Source organism: Pseudopodoces humilis, chromosome 2 (genome assembly GCF_049639895.1).
Source record: "Pseudopodoces humilis isolate 2021_Gansu_Grassland_sample_001 chromosome 2, ASM4963989v1, whole genome shotgun sequence".
Lineage (NCBI taxonomy): Eukaryota > Metazoa > Chordata > Aves > Passeriformes > Paridae > Pseudopodoces > Pseudopodoces humilis.
In genome coordinates, this window is record NC_142201.1 from 49,912,548 (window position 1) to 49,933,644 (window position 21,097).

Here is a 21,097-nt window from a genome sequence, read left to right on the forward strand (position 1 = left end):
TGGATTTCTGTATTTCCTAAGAACATAAACTAATCCTTCCAGAGGCTCACAAACGTATTAGAGAAGCAATAATACAAGTTTCTCTATGACTTCAATAGTGTACTGAATAAGCATAAGCATCAGTGTTCATGACTGAACCAGAAATTCATGTCTGAGGTTCAGTTTCATCTACAGAACAGAACCTATTCTACTTATACTGTTTATACCTTCTGAAATTACATGAGACTAATAGGTAGAGCAGTTCTAATTTTCTTTGTTTATAGTCAAATATAGGACATAGACTACTAATCATTCAGTAGTACTTGATGTGTTTTCTATCATACACATTGATATAAAATTACCAAAGTATGTGCTGACTTTAGATTTTGTAGTTTTGCAACACTTGTGCTTTTTCATCATTACAGATAGAAGGGAATAATTAATGTACTCATGAAAGAATGGTGCAAGAGGCATATACACATTTGACAGAGTGAGATAGCAGTTACCAGACAGAATGATAATATATGACAAGGTTAAACAGAAATAAAAGTTCCATTTTGGAAAGAAGACTGACCGTTTCAGTCTCTAGTTTTAAAATGTTCTGAACCAGCATCTTGGATAGCAGCAAAGCTTTAACCTACCTTACACTCCCATTGAAGAGTAGTTTAACCTAGTCCACGTTTAATTGTCAGTGTGACAAATCAAGAGAGCAGCTTTACAATTTCTTTTAGCTGACCTAAGTGAGAACTGTTGAAGGATCATCCTTCCCTTGCCACATCCTGGTAACCTACTCTTTCTGTTGGTACTAGACAATTTGTCACCACATAAGAAGGTCCCTTCACTGATCTGGATGGACACTGGAGTCCTTTCATAGGTTATCTTTCACATGGATCACAAAAATAACTTGATTTACCATGTATGGTGGACATCTACAGCTGAAGGCAAGGATGAGCTGCTCCATTTGGTGATGGAGTGCCTCAAGTGTCTTGCTATGATTCTGAAACCACCATCTACGAGTCTAGGCAAACCAGGTTCTCACACTGGAGCTGAAGGATTGAAACTTACATCTAAAAAGATGGGACCATGATGTGCTCCACAGTCCTGGTAACTGATGGCCTCACCCTGAATGTGGAGAAGGTGCCCATTATGGTATGTCATAAAACTGGCCCCAAAAGTCCAGGTTAGAGAACTAACTGAAAAGCAGTGCAGGTCCTGCTTTTTCTGTGTTCTTTTCCAGAAGAAACCAGATTGTCTGGGAGGGCATCCAGTGTCATTCCATCATGCTTTTAAAGCCTAGCCAGGTTAATTCAGGTACCAGGAATGCAGGCTTACCATAAAACACACTTGTCACATGCATACACATTGCTCATAGCAACCACTGGCTTGTTTTGTCTTGCTTCACTCAGGATCTAAAGTCAAGGTAGCTTGGATATCGTATGTAAGACATTTTTAGGTAACATGATTTTTCTGGAGAATGGATACTAGCATTTCCCAGTTTCAGCCTTATAAATGCTTTTCCATTTGGGCAACTAAACCATTTTAATTCTTAATTGTAAATATACTAGTTACTATCCTGTTCAGAAGCTTCTATAATTAGATATTCTGAATAATATGTTTATGCTGGACATACAAAATAAACATGGGTTTATATAGCACTGGATTTTATTATTACTTCTATTCAGTTTGGAAAAAAAAAAAGTGTATTTCTTTTTCAGCGAACTGTGTGCTCCAGATGCTGTGTGGATTGTGCCTTTCTGCACAATGGATTGTGCCTTTCTGTTAATTTGCCCTTAGCATTAAGTTGAATAGTCCAATATTGAATTTATTGAATTTTTTTTTTTTTGCATTTTATATTCAGATACAGTATTATCACTGAAAAAAAACCAAATACAAATAGTGTATATATAGAGGTTTTGTACATATAACTGAATATATAATATAGCCATTTAGTGAAGCTATCCCTTGTCTGCAAATTACAAATGAATAGCTCAAAACAGGCAGTTAATTATTAGTCTAGGTTAAATTTTGTTCTAAAGTCATGAAGTTAGAAAGGGTGGTATAAGATCTTTTGCAAACAAAAGTTCCTTACAAGAGAGAATACATGTCAAATCAGTGATCTCTCATTGACTTTAATTGGAATGCTTCAGGAGGCTTAAAAATCTATCCATAAAGTGTACAAATTAAAATCACTTTTTCAAACTTTAAAAAAAAAAAAAACAAACCCAAACAACTTTTTAAAAGTTGTATTACAGGTCAGAAAATATATAAAAAGGACATATTTCTACAAATTTTGCTTGGAACCTTTCTCTGGTAAGCTGCAGGACTATTTGAATAGATGGTGCATACTTCGCAGAATGGTAATGTTCTCATAAAAAGCTCATTGCCCATTCTTTGACAGGAAAAAAGTCATCTAACACCCTATGCTGAGCTTTATGTTTGGATGGCAATTAGAGAACCCAAAATGTTTAGGTAAGGAACATTCCAGTACAAAGCTTCTTAGTGAGCAAAATCCTTATATGGCTTCTGGATTTGCCACACAGTTAAGGCTTTTGAGTAGCGCTTTTGGGTAAGTGAACTTCTTTTAAAACCAGCCATTGGTACTGAGAAATTTGAGTAACTGCATTTAAAATAAACACCTTCTCTTTATGAATGAAGTCCTTTTAACATCTCCAGTTATTTATAAACCTAGATGTTTTTAGCAGAAAATTATGTACTAAAACTACAATTACTTCACTACACACATAAGAATGAAACTCAGAGATTTGTTTTCCCACAGCATGACACAGTTACAAGCATTTCTTTTCAAAAAGGAGTGCTAAATATGATGTTTTCATTTCTGCCTAAAGAACTGTATGCTAGAGAGACTTCTTTATAGCAGCAAGGAGTCATCCTCACACATAGCACTGCTCTTATTAACCATCACTATTTATTTTTATTAACAAGAGTGCTATGTGGTCTAATATAAATAAGAAGTTACTTAGCAGAGTATTTTGAGATATGCAGACCACCTATAAATTCATCCTGAAGATTCCCTGTCAGTCAAGACCAAGGTTTTGTATCCGAAACATATCTGCAGGTGCATAACTCATTTCAGAAGCACAAAAAGTGTTCTGCTTCCAGTGCCAAGTTCTGTTTGAGGCCAAGTGCCAGCACAGCCCATGGCCTGCCTGGCAGAATCCTAAAGGGATGGGAATGAGAGAGGGAGTGAACAGTATACGTGGGCAACACCTGACAGAGCCTCCATTACTCCTAAACAACCTCTCCTTTGAATGGTAATATGCTTGTGCCCTCACACTAGCACTTCAGCAGTGGTATCAGCACACCTTTAATAACCTGGTGGTGGGTCCCTAAGTTGTTCATGCAAATCACAGTAATGGAGCAGCCCAGCTAAGCATTCACCCAAACTACAACAGCTAGTGCAGCTCTTGTTGCATGGCAGGGAGGTAGAACTGGATCATCTTTAAAAGTTCCTTCCAATCCAAACCACTCTGTGATTCAGTCTGACAGCTACTGACACAGGCAACCTTGAATATCACTTGAACAGTCCTTCCAAGTGAGGAAGACAGTTTGATATGAAGGCTCTGAAAGACAGCCTTAGCTCTATAGGCATGAGACTTAAGGATGAAGGCAGGCAAGCTGTTCTAGTTAAAGTGAACTTTGAAGACCACACTGGAAAGAGACTTAAGACGGGTCTTCAGAACTTGTAAAAAATATTATATCAAAATGATCTGCTTGAATCTTTCCCATTCCTCTTGCAGAAATAACTGCTGTCCAAAATGACACTTTAATAAAATTTTGAGTGTGGAGAATTCTCAACACATCTGCTGCCTGTTAAGGGACCGTTACATAAGTGAATTTAGGCCATTTTCTGTAAAATTGATGAAGATAATGGCCCAAGAACATCCAAAATGAGATTTCTGTCATAGATAGCCTTCCTCATGTTTGTCTTCCTCTTGTGCTGATTCAGCAACAGTTTGTTTAATCACAGAATCAAACTCACATCCAGTACAACCAACAAACCTCAATAGACATGGAAATACAAAGTGCTGCAGGTTGCTGCAAAACATTCATAGGTTGCAAGAAAGTACTGACTCATCATTCTGGGAAATCTGCTGCAACCTAATCACCCCAGGAGCATGTTCTAAAAAAACTATTGGCCATGATCACTGCCTACAGAAGGCAATTATGAATTAAGACTAAAAAAGGTAATATCACTTGCAAATAAGTCCTTGCTGATCCCTCCACACTCAAGTTAAGTGGGAAGTGACAGAGAACACTGGCACCAATAAAACAGATGTGCCTGTTCTGCTTGGGGAATCCATAATTTACATAATGCAGAACCATCTCTCTTGATGAGCAGATGAAATAAAAACACAACATGAAAAGAACAACCTTCCACCATTGGATCTACACACTGAAAAAAGAAGGAAGGAAAATTATGATCAAGCACAGAGCAGCTGTGAGGATAAATTAAGTATTCAGTCTTGATTGTCACGGTGCAGGCATATCAACACTACATTAATTTGTCTCCTATCTAGTACTCAAATATGAGATTAAAAAAAATGCATCCAAAAAATCACAAGTATTTTTGAAGGGCTTTTGAAAACAAGAATTCAAGCGCTATTTTTCCTTTAGCTGATTCTTGTGAAATTGCAGTTATTTATTTAGAAATAAAACTAACATCATTGTACTTAAAATGTTAAAAAATATTGTACCTTATGTAAGTGTAGCACAAATTAAACCTCAGTTTAACGGTCACTGCAGAATTGCAGTATTAACTATAAATCATAGGTAATGGTTGAAAGAACAATTTCATTTTGAAATAGTTTTACAAATATTAAAATTTTCCCTCAGCTCTGAGATACAGAGAAACCAGGCTTCATAAACCATGTTTAGTGTTTTCACTAATACTTTTCTAATACCACCAACATTATCTGCAAGGCTCTCCTTGAGGAGCATTAATTCTCTGAACTCATCCTCTCAAAAATATTCCACGCACAAACCATCAAAATGCTGTTTAATAAACTAAGAGGGATAGGAATAGTGGGCTAAATCTTTTGATCCAGCAGAGCTTCACTTGGCATATATTTGGTAGGGATTATCATTAATTTACTTAAATCCCATTCTGATGCAGTTCTGGAATAGCTGAGAATAATCTGAAATCACCTAAGAGATATTTTAATTTAAAACTGTCATCAGCAGATTCCAAAAGGTTATCCTCATGACAAAAAATTTCTTGAATGTAATGGTTCTCTGGTTAGAAATCCCTACCTCTAACCTTCCTCTCACTTATGGGAAAGCAAAGGACCAACATTATCAGTATTATCCCAGATGGCTACAGTATGTATAGAGTACTGTGATTTCTCATGAGTGCCAGAGAATACCAGCTAACAATTTAGAACCTTTGTTTTAAATGTTGAGTTATGAATAGCAAAATTAGGGACTACTAATATGCACCAAAAGACCTAAGACATTAGGCTTTTCCCAAGAATTTCTCTGGCCTATGAAACTAGGCCAACTTGCGATAGTGGAGTAAAAGCTATTTTCAGTTTACAAGGAATACTGGAAAATACAGAAAAAAAAATCTTACCAATATATTTGATATGCATAGTAAGTGTTACCTTTTTTTGCTATAATATTTTTTGTCAGGCCACACTTTCATTTACAGGAACACAGACTAATGCTGAGCATACCCCAGCTCCCCACAGCACTGCTGGTATGTTTACCATGAATGCTCACACTGTGGGGCAGATCTGTTTTCTTTCTTAACCTGAGGCCCTTTAAGATGCAAAAAATTTCCTTTACAGTTAATGGAGAGTAATACGCACCTCTAGGAAATAACTCACTCCACCCAAAATGTGAATTACTTTTTGGAGATGTCAATTCTTCCCTGACCTACTAAGGAAAGTTGATCTAAATCACTAATTTAAGTACCTTAATTTGTAGGGTAAATTTAAGAAAAATATTTAAGCATACAGGTAATTGGCAATGGGCCATTTAACTCAAGAAAATCAATGTTAACAACACATTTAAGTTCTTTAAGATTTTAAAGCATGAAACATACACTTTCAGAAATTACCTCACCTATTGACTCCCTCTCTATCTTCCTTTTGAGAGACTTTTGGATTACTTTGTGAATAATGAAACCATTCCATGATTATTATCACAATCTAAAATTTTGTGACCAATTCTTTGGTATTTTTCACAACTGGAAAGCAAGACACTGTATATAGAGAACACTGTGATTTTTCACTTCCTAAAAAAAATACAATTTATCTTTGAAGTGTTTCTTATAATGTAGTAAGTCTAGGAAAATATTAAAAAACACTTGATTCTAGAATTAAAAAAAGATCTCTTCTTACTAAATCAAGATTAAGCACAGGGAAAGATGTCTTGTTGGGAAGTATGAATGAATATTTCAATTTATTTATAAACTTATTGATTCAAATATAGATCTGCTTGGATAACAAGCATTTTTAGGCATTCCTTAAGGGATAACAACTACTATCCCAAACCATCAAAACACTCTGAATAGACACATATGTAAGAGAGTATGTATGATTAAGTATTAAAACTAGGGTGAACCCTAGTTTTATTTATTTTAATTGCTTCAGTAGATTGGTGGAAAACCCGATATTTTTCATGTAGTTGCTTCATAACAGAATCACATTAATGTCTCCTAATACCTACTGTTTGCTTTTCCTAAACCAAGATACCACATTAACACCTAATACTTAAAATGCTAATTCTTCTGCAGAGCAGTGGAACTTGGCTATCAACTTCCTTGAAAATCAAGGGACATATTATTTTGTAACAGCTTATCTGGTAATCAGGTGTTAGGGAAGTTGCTGGCAAGTTGATGCTAGGAAGTTGCTCAGTGGTCAGAGAGCTCTGACAGATGGATACAGCAGCAAATCAGAGAGTCTCCATGAGAGCATCTTCTCTAATTATGGCTGAAATACCCTTTTACTTGTGGACTACTCTTATTTTTCTCTGACTTTTTTTCTTTATTTTTACTATTGTACAACTGGTGTGTCATTCTTTCCTTTTAATCTTCTGAACTTTACTTCATGATAGCTCTTTCTCAATTCCAAACTCACTTTAAACCTGGCACAGCTACTTTTCCAAACTTTAGGTTTAGACCTAAAGTTCCCTTTTCTGACATTCTGAGAAAAAATAAAAAGTGTTAAGAGTTCCAGCACACAGACTGGAGTTGGTCAGTGACGGAGTATTACCATCTCAACTTTGTGGACAACAGCACAACTTTTTTCTAATGACAAAAATATAATTGATTTTACCTTCAGTTTAAGAGAAAGTAAAATGAGAATCAATGATTTTAATTACCTGACATCTTTTTCAAGTTGCGTAATATGTTCTTTCTGTAGACTTATTTGAGAATCTCTCTGTTGCACAGTTTCAATGAGGTATTTGTATGGCTGTTGTGCTTGGTTCAACAAAGAATTTGCTCTGTCAAGCTGCAAAAAAAAGGTAACACTACATAAATTTTTTAACTTGTAAAGCACAATTACTTGATTATTACTGAATTATTATTGGATACTATTGATTTTTACTAATTGCATAGTAAGATAAACTTCAAACCTGTTATTACACACACAAAAAAGGAAACACACCACCTTCAAATTGATAACTAGCACATTATCTTCTCACTTTTCTGTTCTAATTGTGCGCTATTTTCACTGCAATAATAGTACTACTCTCCCTAATCTGCATTTCAAGGGTTTTAATAGAACAGCTTCCATTGATTAAGAAAAGAAAGTAGAGTCGATGCGTCTGTTTATGGTCTTATTAACTTACTGTGGTCTTTTCCTCCCTCCTTTAAAATGCTGAAAAGGTTGTATCATAAATACTGCACTTAAGTAGCAGTATTTGAGCCAAGTTCAAACCAAAAGCTGATAAAATCACTTTTGCATCAGCTTTTTAGCCATGTTCTAGACTTCATCTAGATGACTGAACAAAATGTCAGTCAAAAGAGTAATAATGGGCTACCTAAGCATGCTGTAGTCTAGAGGATCTCTGGTTTGGTTTTAAATTTAAAAAAAGTCAAGAAAGACAACAGCTCAGAGTAAAAATTATGTAAAGATAGCAAAGAAAAGTTTTAGAACTTTACACAAAAAAACAATGTTTAACTTTGTACTGGATTGTATTGTGATTTAAACTATACAATTATATGGTAAAAGATCAAAACTTTAATGGCAGGATAAAAATGAGTTGAAGGTACTCCTGTGGAAAGTTGCAGGAATTTGAACTAAGGTCATTGGTACTGAATCTTTCATCAGTGATCTAGAACCAAGTATAGAACTACTGTGGGTAAGGAATGTATTGAAGTGGAACACAGAAAATTTTAAGATAAAGAAGAGGGATAGAAGAATACCAAGCATAACAATGGATTCACCAATTTCCTGATGTCTTCCACTAAGAACCTGACAGAATATGCTTTAATCAAATAGGAATTATCATGATATGCCTAAAAATACATAACAAATTATAGTATTGGTTAAAAAATCCCCAAACTTGACCGTTCATGTATCTTTCACTGAAATAATCTATATAAATATATATATATATACATACAAAATGTATAAAATTAATGTAATTTAAAAATACATAGGAATTCAAATATTTGCACTCTGTGAAGTACTTGGGTGTAGTAATTCTAATTTGCAATTACTGTGGCTTTAAAAATCAAACTGTTAACCACATTCCTGAAATAGTAAGCATAAGAATTACATATGGTAGCCACATTTAATAGCAAACCTAGTTGTCCTTTCATTCCTATGAGAAAAATTAAAAGACAATCTTGAAGATTTTTAAAAAAGTTAGTCTGCCCTAATTCTGGGACATTTCAAGTTGAGGTTGAAGTTGAGTATCTTCAAAAGTGATTTAACAGAAAAGCTGTGTAAGAAGTAGTGATACATTCATTCAACAATTAAGTCTGAAACAGAACAAACTAGCTTGGCTGGCTGTTCTTCTGTTCAGAAATCAAAACGCTGTCTGTCTGGCTCACATTCTTGTTTAGCCTGTAAAGCAATCCTCCTTTCAATATTAGTTGCAAAACACAATATAAACTTCTTTGAGAACTTCTATCATGGAGTTTTGGTTAATTATGAGGTATTTTTTTAACATCAAATAGATGAAAAAACACAGTTTAGAAAATATTTCATTTTATGAACAGCTGTTCTGCAATGTTTCTACATATTTGAATTTTTGTGTAATAATGATTTACCTCTTGTGAAATCTGTATTACTTGTTCCTTCTGATGTTCCAGATCTTTTACAAGCAATGAGTTTTGCTTTTCTAGCTGCAGTAATCTTCTTGCCAAGTGAACACTGTGCCAATAAAAAGCAAGCTCAACTTGATTTTTTTCCAAAATAGGCAAAAGAAATTCTCACATTTATGCTTCAGGAATGATTGCCTTAATTTTTCACCAATGCTTAAATATTAACATATATAAACTACATAGTTAAACATGCTGCATGGTCAAAGTTGGAAAAACACGTGTAAATATTACAAAATTTAACAGCATTAAAATAGCATTCCCACAGTTATGCTATTGTAATATTTTATACAAAGTAATTACCTATACAAATTGTCCAATACTACACAACTGGAGAAATACTGTTAAAATCCTTAATCTAATTACGATTATTTACTTTCTAGCAACTTTACCGACTCACTTTAATTCTAACTTAAAAATTGTTTAAAAATGGTCATTAATATACGTTTTGCAGTAAGGCACTGAAAAATGTAGTATTTTATCCCTTTCAAAAGAGAGGAAAAATTGTTTTGTCTGACATTTAATATGCTAAATAATTAAGTTATTTCTAATTTTGTTTTAAATAAACCCTTATTTAGAGTCACAGATTAACTTTGAAGAGAAAGGATTATTGAACTACTTAAACAACCTAGTTAAAAAATTAAATCCTCAACCTCTTGCAAACTTCACGTCCAGAATCAAAGTTTATTATCCCCTCAAGAGCATATAAGCAGCAATGGGACGATTCAATACGCACTGCAGAGCCCACTTCCAGACATCTAACCTAGTCTTCCAAACTCTTACATATCACAGAATGGGCAAGTTTGGAAGGGACCACAGTGGTCATCTGGTCCAACCTCCAGAGCACATTGTGCAGGACTGCATCCAGGTGGTTCTTGAGTAACTCCGTAGCCAGCTCCTGACTATGATACAGAATCTAAGAGAGGGTAAGTGGTCTAAAGCAGATTGACAGGGAGAGTTTATTTACTCTGAAGATTAGGCTTAAGAGTGCATAAATCTAGATGAGTGTACAAAGTTTATCTGAAAATCTGACCGGCCATAACCTCCATCTCTTGCTCAGTAAAATGGAATAGACTTCTCGATTTGGCAGAAGTCTAAATATTCTTCATCTGTGTTACAAACATACTCTTTCATGCACTAATCTCACCTAGTACAAAAGAGAAAAGAACAAATTCTTTGACTACTAGCTATTAGAGTTTAAGGGAAAACTTGGATACCTTCCCATGGCAAATTTAGGAAGGTAGCCCATTGTAATTTTCCCAGCTACAGCTATTCAGTGAACTTCACCTGAATTTGCAAATATTTAAGGATAACACAAGTACATTTTTCAAGTATACTTCTCAGTATGTTTTTTGACTAGTTTAAATTGAAAGCAAAGAGACAAAGGGACTAATGTGCAAAGATGTCTTATGCCAGAAACATTTGATTCCAACTATACTAGAAAATTATGCAGTACTCAAGAATGTGATAATTCCTTGTTAGCAAACCACCAAAGTCATCCTGGTAGTGTTCTGCATTTTCTCATTAACACCTAAAGCAGTAACTAACCCAAGCAGTTCCTAGGCACAGCTGACAAGTCAGCATGGGCAAGCAAATCATCGCCAGTATGTTGTTCACACATAACTTAACCTACACGGAGAATTATTTTCCAGCAATGGGCTACTACAGGCCATTTGGTCTTGATGCTTCAGAGCGTCCCCAGGCATGCTTAATTTAGTACTATGGGTGGACAATACCTATGTCTGAAGTAATGAGAGAGTTGTTTCTGGCACAGAGCCAAAGAGGTATAGACAGACCCCACACTGCTTGGAAAGGTTGTTTTTGTACAAATTTTCAGAGAATGAAGTGCTTGATGTGAACCTAAAAGAGCTCTTCATTTAGGATCCTGTATGTCTGGGATTAAAGAGCAGGTAGCGGACTCCAGAAAGGAGATTATTCACATTTCTAGTACAGTCTCTTTCCTTAAGCAATCCTGGACAGCAGTAAATTTCTGTGTTTCTTTAATGGTGCTAAACATAGAGGATGGTGTCAGAGTCTTTGCTTTTAAAAACTCTGGCAGCCAAAGGCATCACACATATCATCTGCATGGCAACTTTCCTTGAATCAAAACAGCAGGTAAACAATACATAGTCTTTTATGGCTTTTTAATTCTAAAAGATAAAGGATATCTATGAAGTCTCCAACGCTATTATGAAGGATTAAGTCAGTTTATTAGTCAATGCCTTTTGGAACAAAAGTGGAGTATATGAGTCATTCTGACAGAGCTGCTTCTAAGCACAGAAAGTGTCTTCCAAGCATATCTGAAATCCTGGCCTGATCATCAGACTCAGAATTCAAAGGAAATTTAACAGTTTTTATATATGTAAATAATCTAAATGGAATCTAATAAGGTGAGGAAAAAGAAGGATTGACGTGGAAACTCAGAAAAGTGCCCAAACTATTGACAAAAGAGGAATAAACTGAAGCTTTAGGAAATGGTGCTATAGAACTCACAAGTTTTCTAAACCAGATGTGCAACAGGGCTTTTGAGGTTTTTTGCATACTCCTCACCTTCCAGGGATGGTGTTTCCACACCTCCCTGGGTAGCCTATTCCAATGGTTGACAATCACTTCTGTGAAGAGATTGTCCAACCTGAACCTCCCCTGGCAAGCCTGAGGTCACTTCCTCTTACCCGTTGTTAGTTGCGTGGGAGAAGTGAGTCATAGCCACAACACACAGGCTTACAATGAGCCATTCAAATGTCACTATTATTTCTTAAAGACAATGCATAATATAAATTTATTAGTTCAAAATGACTATGATCAAGAGGTATGTTTTTCACCTATGCATCATTTTAGTCTATTAATCAAATTTTCAAATTGGCCAAACCAGAGCAAACTAAAAAAAAATGCAAGTGGAGTCAGATCCTGTATTAGTGAAGATAAAACTGATGCTCTGAACTGTTGTCCTTCTTAATATCCTGACAGATATGTTTTTCTTACTATGAAATACAATGATTTTTAGAGTATTAATAATGCATGTCCTATTAGATAAATGTAAACATTGTAACAAATCTGTTTTTACAGTTGCTTAGTTTTATACAATTATAAGTAATCTTTCTGAAAGTCAATGAGAAGAGGTTTTAAAATCACCTAGAAAAAATGTATATGCTCATTCATATCCATCAACCTCACTAACAGGTCCTAGTCCTCAATCTATTCCTGTATGCTTAAGTCATTATAAAACCTCTTTATGTTAATCAAGCTGGCTGGATTCTAAGACAAAATATGTAATCTTCATTTAGTTTATCTTGAACAATTAAATTCACGAAGTACTTTTTTTTTACCTTTGCTTTAGTCGTCTTTTGGCTGTTGTAGGGACATTAGCACCGTATCCATATGAGAAAAGAACCCTTTCAGCTTCAACTTCATCTTCCACTGCAAAAAATTGCAGAAAAGTGCTGTTGAAGAACAGTGTCAGAACTTACAAACTTCTAAGCAATTCTATTTACAACTCAACATACAAAAAGATTTTTCTAGAAGCTAAATTTTCAGTTGGTGCAACCTTCTGGACTTGAGTGAACAGTTTTTTCCCTATTAGCATTAAAAATAGTGCCACACTTTAATTACTTACAATACTTTTTATGATTAACATAAGACTTATGCAATATGAAAGTAAAGGAAAATAGTTCAGTTAACTTGAATATTCATACTGCTGGTATGGTCACGAAATACATATTACTTGTATAAGTTTAATTCAGTAGTAGAAGGTTAGGTTGCTTAAGTTTTTTAATCTAAAGAATTAATTTTCTGTGCACACATGAGAAGGTAGAGGAAGATATAATTAGGGAGTGTTTAAGGTGACAGGACATAACCAAGTCCATAGGACCAGAAGGGACATCTAATGTTGCTATGGGAGCTGACATCACAGTGAGGCTGCTCACTATGGTTTTTGTGAAAGGCTGTGGTGATCAGAAATTTCACCACACTTGATGAAAAGAAATGCTACCCATTTCTTCAGAGAAGGGCAAAAATTATATTCTTATGTATATGCAAAATAGAAATATTAAAATAATCTCTGCCTCCATAGGTGATTGATTTCTGAAAACGCATTTCTAAGGGTTTTAAACAGATTATAATTGTTTTGAAAAGAAATCCCAATAGCAGCAAGATTAAAATGTGTATGTTCATATTTCAAGTTCTGAAATTCAGATTTCCTCTCTCCTGTAAGAAGAATTGGACCAGAAAAAAAAAAAAAAAAAAGGAAGAAAAAGAACAAGTATATGGGTGGAACAGAGAGGGGAATAGAGGGGTAAAGGGGGACAATGAGAAAAACAGGAGCGGCAGGGGTGTGAGAGAAGGAGGGAGAACAAGTAAACACCAGCCCAGGCACTACACAAAAGCTTTGATGAATCAAATAGTCGGGAACAGGAGAAACAACTATAGGAAATGATGTGAGTCCTATCTGACTCATCTTTCTTAATGCTCAAGTGCCTCAAAATCGGAAATATCTTAATTTCTCAAAAAATTGTAAAATGCTGTAACTTCTGTTCTCAGTTGTCTAATACCCTTTAATGCTATTTTAAACAAGGATTCTTAAAACACATTTAGAAAGAGAAGAGCCTCTAGAAAAGCACCTGTGGTAAGTCACATATCTAGTTACATTAAAAACAATATACAAATTTCAGTCAGTATGACAGAAAAAGTTTACTCATGTGGCACTACAAAGACAGCAGCACTTCAGAGCAGTCTTAAATATGACAGGGAATTCTTCAGTGCTGTAAACACCTCTGGTTCAGAAAAACATAAAGAATAACTTAACCTGCCTTTTTAATACCCTTCTATTTGGTTACATATACAGTGTCGTATGACTCAGAAAAATATCAGAAAGATCTTGTCCTTTATCAGAAAGATCTGTCCATAGTATCCAGTAAATGTCACATCATGAAGACAAACAAAAAAGAAATTAGAAATGTTGTAGGTATCAAAATAATATTCTTTATCAGTTTGAGCTTCTCTTATACAACATTCCAGGCACTTCACCTGACTTTGTGATGTAAAATAAACATTTTACAAGCTAGGGGATACTAATTAATGACAGATTTTTATGCTACTCAGCAAGGATGTGCCATTGTGAGGATACAGATAAGTTCAACCTTTTTCTTAGAAAGATACTAACGAAAGGAAACAAGAAAAGTCAAACAACTACTCTACAATAAAAATACCCTAATGTGAAGATTGTATCCTGAAAAGAAAGAATAGACAAATGCCAAGGAAATTTACTACTGTTATTCATCTGGAAACCTCTCAGGCACTTTAAGAAGTGGCTATATAAATTCTTGATAGCTTCCTGAATAGGCTGTTTCATGTCATTTCAATATTATTAAAGTGAGGCATAATGATCAGGGAGTAACAGTAAAAATTCAGAAATCTCTTCCATATGCATATTTTTGAAAAGAAAAAGGTTTATATATATATCTAAATAATTTATATATTATATGACAAAAGACCTCTTACATATGTAAATAAATAAACAGTTTCTTAAAAAGTCCAGAGAACCGAACCCCCATTGGCATCCCCAAATACTGTAAAACAGAAGAAGCTTCATGACTCAGGATGAAGAAAATAAACATTATATGCTGTTTAAATATAAAGAGGTGACCACAGGAATGAAGATTAATCCTTATTATCACTTAAGTTTGTGAAAAACTCTAATTGTCTTCCACACAATGTTTCCATCTAAATTATATTCCCTGAAAGACAGACTGAAATATTTCTATAACACATTCAATTTGAAAAATAATTTTATTTCCTTTCAGTTATTTTTCTACTTTTAGTTATTTATGACCTGTAACTATCAGGGCATAATTTGAGACACAGGAGGAAGTATATCTGTCTTCTCCTTCAAAGATATATTTTTTTAAAATACTTTTATTTTCTGTTTTCCCTAAGATACTAAACTGAACTAGTATTAATCTTAACTTTCTGAATCAAATAAGCTGAAATATCAAGCACATTATTAAATAGAAAGTATACTGAAATAATATGAAGCTGTAACTCCTTTTTTCCTCCAAGGAAATCAGAAAATAAAGTAATATTTTAAAAGAACAGTTCATTTGGAAACTTTCCTTTTATCAGATTCTGTAGCATAGAATGTAAATTGTAATTGAAATAGATATTTAAGAATAAGTTGATATTGATCTGGTAAAAAACCTTACTGCTGTCCCAAGACGTGTAAGAAAATGTAAAGCAGTGTAACTAAAAACCATTGTTCTGAACTCTACCTTCTCCTTGAAGAAAATGAAGGTAAGGTCCAAAAATTCTGTGTTAATACATAAATATTCCTTAGGCATGTTTATAAATACACACACTTCAAAAAACATGTTACTGACTAAAACAGAAGCATGTATACAGCAAACATACTTATGGTCAGACTGGAACCTTTGGGTAGTCAGGCCATTCTAAGTACAGACTGCAGTGCAAAAAATTAATAAAGGATGTGCAGTCTGTTTACTAAAGATACCCTAATATCACTGCATCTTGGCAATGCACACTTTGCTAGACACTACTGTTTATATATAACCTTATGCAATAATCTTTTATACAGAATACTTTCTAAATGTGACTACTTTTTGAAGGAGTAAAAAAAGAGAAAAGGAGAAGACAGTTGAATTAGTCTGAAATTTTAGAATGTCCTACTCTGTTTATGCCCTGGCTAGAAGATTTCCAGATTAGAGTCAGAGTTTCAAATTAGAAATGCTTTGTGGATTGATTTAGGCTGAGAACCAAATGAATAGAGATTTTACACAAATTTTTCTGTGCTTGGGAACATTTTAATTTTTGTGAATGAGAGACAAAAATTTTCAAGAGTAATCTTAATCCATGGTTTAGTACTTGGAAGAGACTGAGCTGCCACAAACAACTATTTAATGTCTAATTATTATTAATAATATTATTTAATTAATTTAATTATTTAATTAATTCAAAGAAGGAAGAGTTTTCTTTCTCCTTCCAATTAGTTAAAAAATTCAAATTAATCATGGTACCGAAATATAAAACTTGTATTTGCCTGTCAACAAAGAGGGCTTCCTGACATTTAAAATGTATTAAATAATAGAAGAATTCTAGAAACGGTATCTAATTAAACTGGATTATTAGAATAAGGAAAAGAGAAAGTACTAAATACTGAGATAATTTTTAATAAGCACAAACTTAGACATATGGATGTTTGATACACCTTTACAGGTACACTTAGAAACCTGCCATTAATATTTTCTACCAAAATAATTACTGCCTTTAACTTGACAGGCACAATGAAGAAGAATGACAGGCACTGTAATATCTTCCAAGTGTCATGAAAAAAATGGTATTGTAATGCCAGAAACACCTACAGATAAAACAACTTGTGACAGAACTTACTTTCTGCTGTCTGCAGTATTATCTCATCAAGCTCCTTTTCAAGTTTTTCGTAAGTATCTAATCTTGCTTGAAACTCAGAATTCTGTGTTTGCAGCTCAATAATGCGGGTTTCGCTAGAAGACTGAAGACTATAAAATTCCTTTGTAAGTACCTGTGAGAATGAATAATGGAAAGATCAGGGATTCAGCATTAGGATCAGTGATTTTTGAAAGAGGCAAAATATAATACATGTAAAATGTGCACCAGTATGATATTAAATATTTGATGTAAGTTTTGCACAGCAAAGATTAAAGTACTTAAAAAGCAGTCATTCTTTCAATAATATTATCTTGCACAGATTAAACTCTCAGATCTTAGGCCTATCTGCTGAGGCCTTAATGATTCTAAGAAGCTGTCTGAAAAAGCTGCAAGAATTTTAAAGGAAGCTTAGGAAAAGCCTTGTGACAACTAAAAAAATTCACACACAGCAGTCAAGATAGTATAAATGCAGTAATTTTTGTTGCTTTAAATGGAATCTGATTTCAGTCATCAATTTATGAAGATTCCTTTGCAGAATGCAAATATTAAAGTTTGCCATTAAACCTATACCAGTCTTCTTACTTACTTATTAACAAAAGGTAATATGCTATCAACATTCAAGACTTAAGTGAATACTTAATCCACTAAGTTTAAACAAAAAACTCTCATGTTCAAAAGTAAAAGCTATGGAGGCCTGTATAATAATTTAAGTTTGATGAAGTGCTTGATAATAGGAAACAACATTGACCAAATAAATATACACCAAACTGGAATAAGAAAATCCTTGGTATGTAAAATAGCAATCTACATACTTTGCAGAAAAAAATCCCACCAAAACAGGTGAAGTAATAACCAAGTGGTACTGCTGTTAAATGTCATACTAACTTCCAAAGTAAAAATCACAAACATTTAGAATGACAAATGAATATAGACTTGGAGATACAGAAATACATGCACAGTGTGCAGAGCAGTAATACTAGAGTCACTGTCGAAACCACAAAAGAACACACAAAAGAATGCTTAGAGAAACAAGTCACTTGAATATAAAAAGTTCAGTCTAGTGTCACAGAAGAAATAAACGTGTATTTTGAAACTGGGCAACATATAAATCATCTGTTTTCCAGTTTAGCAAGAGAAATTACTCTATGCCCTAAATAAAAGCAGTCAGTCCATAGCTGAGCCACAAGATACCAGTGCCTACACTATTAATAAAGACCAATGACCTGTAACAATAAGGAAGAAACCTTAGTAAATTAATGCTATATATAAGAAAGAAAAATAAAAAAGCCCCAAGAATTCAGTCAAAAGGAACAAAACTAAAAGCTTCAGACATCAAATATTTAAATTCTGCAAGAATATGTCTTAATGAAAGAGCACTTAAGTGCATATTTCTTAAAGAAAGAATTTAAAAGTGTCTCTCTAAAGAGAAAAATTGCCAAAAATGTTAGTAGAATTGAAAGCCAAATATTTGAGTTATTGTCAGATCAAAAAATTTCCACAAAGAAAATGAAAATATAACTCAAATTGAACTACATTCTCCAAGTTTAGACATGTCTGTGCAATTAAAAATCTGTTTAGCAACCTCTAAGTTTAGCAAAACTGGCACTCCCAGTGCTTGTGATCACAACTAACCTCATCAGCCAGGATCTGAATGTCCCAATACGGACAAAACAAGAGATTACAGCCTAGCTGAAATGCTCTAATTCTATTTCCACTCTATAGTTCCTTTTTATAAACAACTTAGGGAGGTTGAGCACTAGAAATGGGGTGACCTGAATACTGGCAATCCTCCCCCAAAAACAAAGGCTGCCACAGATGTCACTTTCTTCTGTCCCATCCAGTTTGTATCCTGACATTCATTTGAAATGTACACTATTAATCTCATTTAAATCTGATAAATAGGACTCTGTGGTAAGTTTTTTGGGACTATGGACAAGTGAAGAAACTTTGTTTTAAAGTACGTTTTCTTTGTGGAATACTCACATTTCCAAGTTAAAATAGGTGAACAGGATATGATTTGTACGTTCTAGAGATAATAAATTCTAAGTTTGAAGAGGGCCCAAGTGCTTAAAGCCCACATAAACATGTGCATTGGCTGCAGGTGTCCAGGCTGTGTCCCTCAGCCAAGGGGGCTACACCTCAAGGAAACTGTATTTAATAAAGCACAAAAATACTGCACGGCAGTGAGGAGTGAGAGGAGAAAAAGTGAGAGAGTGCCATGGTGCTGACACTGAGGTGAGAGAAGGGGAGGAGGTGCTCCAGCTGCCAGAGCAGAGATCCTCTCTGCAGACCATGGTGAAGCAGGTTGCCTGCCTGCAGACCATGAAGGACCACACCAAAGCAGATGTCCACACTGCAGCCCATAGAGAACCCCATGCTGGAGCAGGTGGACATCCCCTGAAGGCACTGCAACCTGTGGAGAGCCCAAATAGGAGAGTTTCTCCTGAAGGAAGCAGCAGGACATGAAGGACCCACACTCAGAGCAGGATAAAAAAGTGTGAGGAGGAAACACCATCAGAGATGAGCAGTTATGGACCGACTTGAACCCCTATTTTCCATCCCTCCCTGCACTGCTCTGGAAGGGGAAAGTACAAGAGTCAGAAATGAAGGGGGAAGTTAAAACAGGGTGGGGAAAGGTGATTTACTTTTTGTCTTTGTTTCTCACCATCCAACCTGTGTCAATGCGTATTAAGTGAAATTAGTTTTCCCCAGGTGAAATCTGTTTTGCCCATGATGGTAACTGGCAAGTGATGTCCCTACCTTTGTATCAACCCATGCTCTTTATAAGCGTATTTACTCCACCCCCATCCTCTTCAGGAGGAGGAATGAGTGACTGGGTGGTTGTCTAGCACTCCAGCAAGGTGACCCATCATGCTAGGACTAGCAATGTTAGGTCTTTTAAATGCTGTATACACCATGCTCACTTGACTTTTTTAGCTCTGAAAAATTTATTCCAGAATTGTGTATCAGTAAAAAGTATTTTGTTATGTAACAATGCTATTACAGATCCTATTTGCAAATGATACTGAATTCACTGTACTTGTTTTGGTGAAATAGTCTTCTCTCCCTGCAATTCTCACAGACTGACATAAGCAGCTTTGTGACACAAACAGATAAATGTTTATATCTATATTATTATAATAATAAATTTATATTATACCCACATGAATGAGGTACTGTCTTTAACATCTTTCCATGAGATATTCTTTTATGTTTTCCTCTCCCCATGGTCTTGTGTTGCATTAAGCTGATCAAACCTAGCAAGCTTTGTCACTTGACCCTGCTTCTGCAGAATTTGGTGAAGATATCAATTCAGTCATGCCATGTTGTTACTTTTCCCCAAGCTTTTCCACTTTACATTCTAATTGAAAACAACTATGTAATGCCCTATAAAGTGTCTCTTTATGTAACATACCTCCAGCTTCCTCTGGTATTTTTCACATTCCATTTGGCACTGTGAAAGATTCTTAGCTGTTTCTTGTTGCATGAGTTGAACGTGTTCAGTTTCAAAGGACTTTAACTTACTTTGGTGAAGAAGTTCAGCTACTTTGCTTTCTGTGCCAAGCTGCATTTGTCTATACCTAACAGAAAAATGAAAAAATAAGTTTTTATGATACAAAAATAAGCAGTTGAAATATATCCTAGTTCTGTTCATTGTAGGTATAAATTTCAAAAATTAATATGGTATTTTGAAGACCTTAACAGGTATTGGTATGGTTATCTATGTAACTATTGTAACCTGTATTTGAAACATCATTAGGAAAACCCAATATTATAATGACAATACAACACAGTAGGTGGAAAACTCTGCCAATGGCTTTTCTAAATATGTTGTTCATGCAGAATCACAAGACAATGTATACATACAGTATAACTTATTTTCCTTATTTGTGAAGTGTTAGATCAATGTGAATCTCTTTCTTGGTACACAAATGTATGCACTGAAGTCTCTTCATTGGAGAGACACTAATGAAATGTTGTCTTCTTCACCACCATGTGATAGGGAGAAGTGGCATTAAACATCAGTGATATCAATGGTGTACCCTTTAAGATATCATGGGTGTCAGCTATACTGCTTTTTTTCCATAGCCAAAGCTATGAAGAAAAGTCTGACCACAATGGTGTAATAATTTCCAAAGTCACTCAGAATTACAGATCCTTCTCAAAAAGCAGAAATGAAGTATAATTTTTAGAAAATCACTGTAAGGTAGTTATAAGTGACAAATAATATTCCACTTAGAAGTAGACTTCATCTGTTTTATTCATTCATTCTACTTAACAGGCAATCTCAAAAATGAGATGTAAAGAAGTTTGCTGATGGAATACTATAATATTAGATGAAAATTTAAGCGATGTGAAGAACAGGAGAAAATCTAATGAATCTTAGCATTAAATAAATTCAAAATT

The 21,097-nt window shown here is 34.6% G+C and overlaps 1 protein-coding gene across 5 annotated transcripts in view; it reads right to left on the reverse strand.

The window, feature by feature from the left end:
• Positions 1-21,097, reverse strand: part of PIBF1 (progesterone immunomodulatory binding factor 1) — a 104,096-nt gene that overhangs the window by 21,979 nt on the left and 61,020 nt on the right. For 4 of the 5 annotated variants that reach the window (XM_014262778.2, XM_005516418.3, XM_088051444.1 and 1 more), the window contains 5 exons: positions 20,106-20,271; positions 16,673-16,823; positions 12,601-12,691; positions 9,224-9,326; positions 7,324-7,454 (listed from right to left, as the gene is read on the reverse strand). In XM_014262778.2, coding sequence (XP_014118253.2) covers positions 7,324-7,454; positions 9,224-9,326; positions 12,601-12,691; positions 16,673-16,823; positions 20,106-20,271 — 642 coding nt within the window. Of the gene's footprint in view, positions 1-7,323; positions 7,474-9,223; positions 9,327-12,600; positions 12,692-16,672; positions 16,824-20,105; positions 20,272-21,097 lie in introns of all 5 variants that reach the window. The other variant, XM_088051445.1, reaches the window with a different exon arrangement.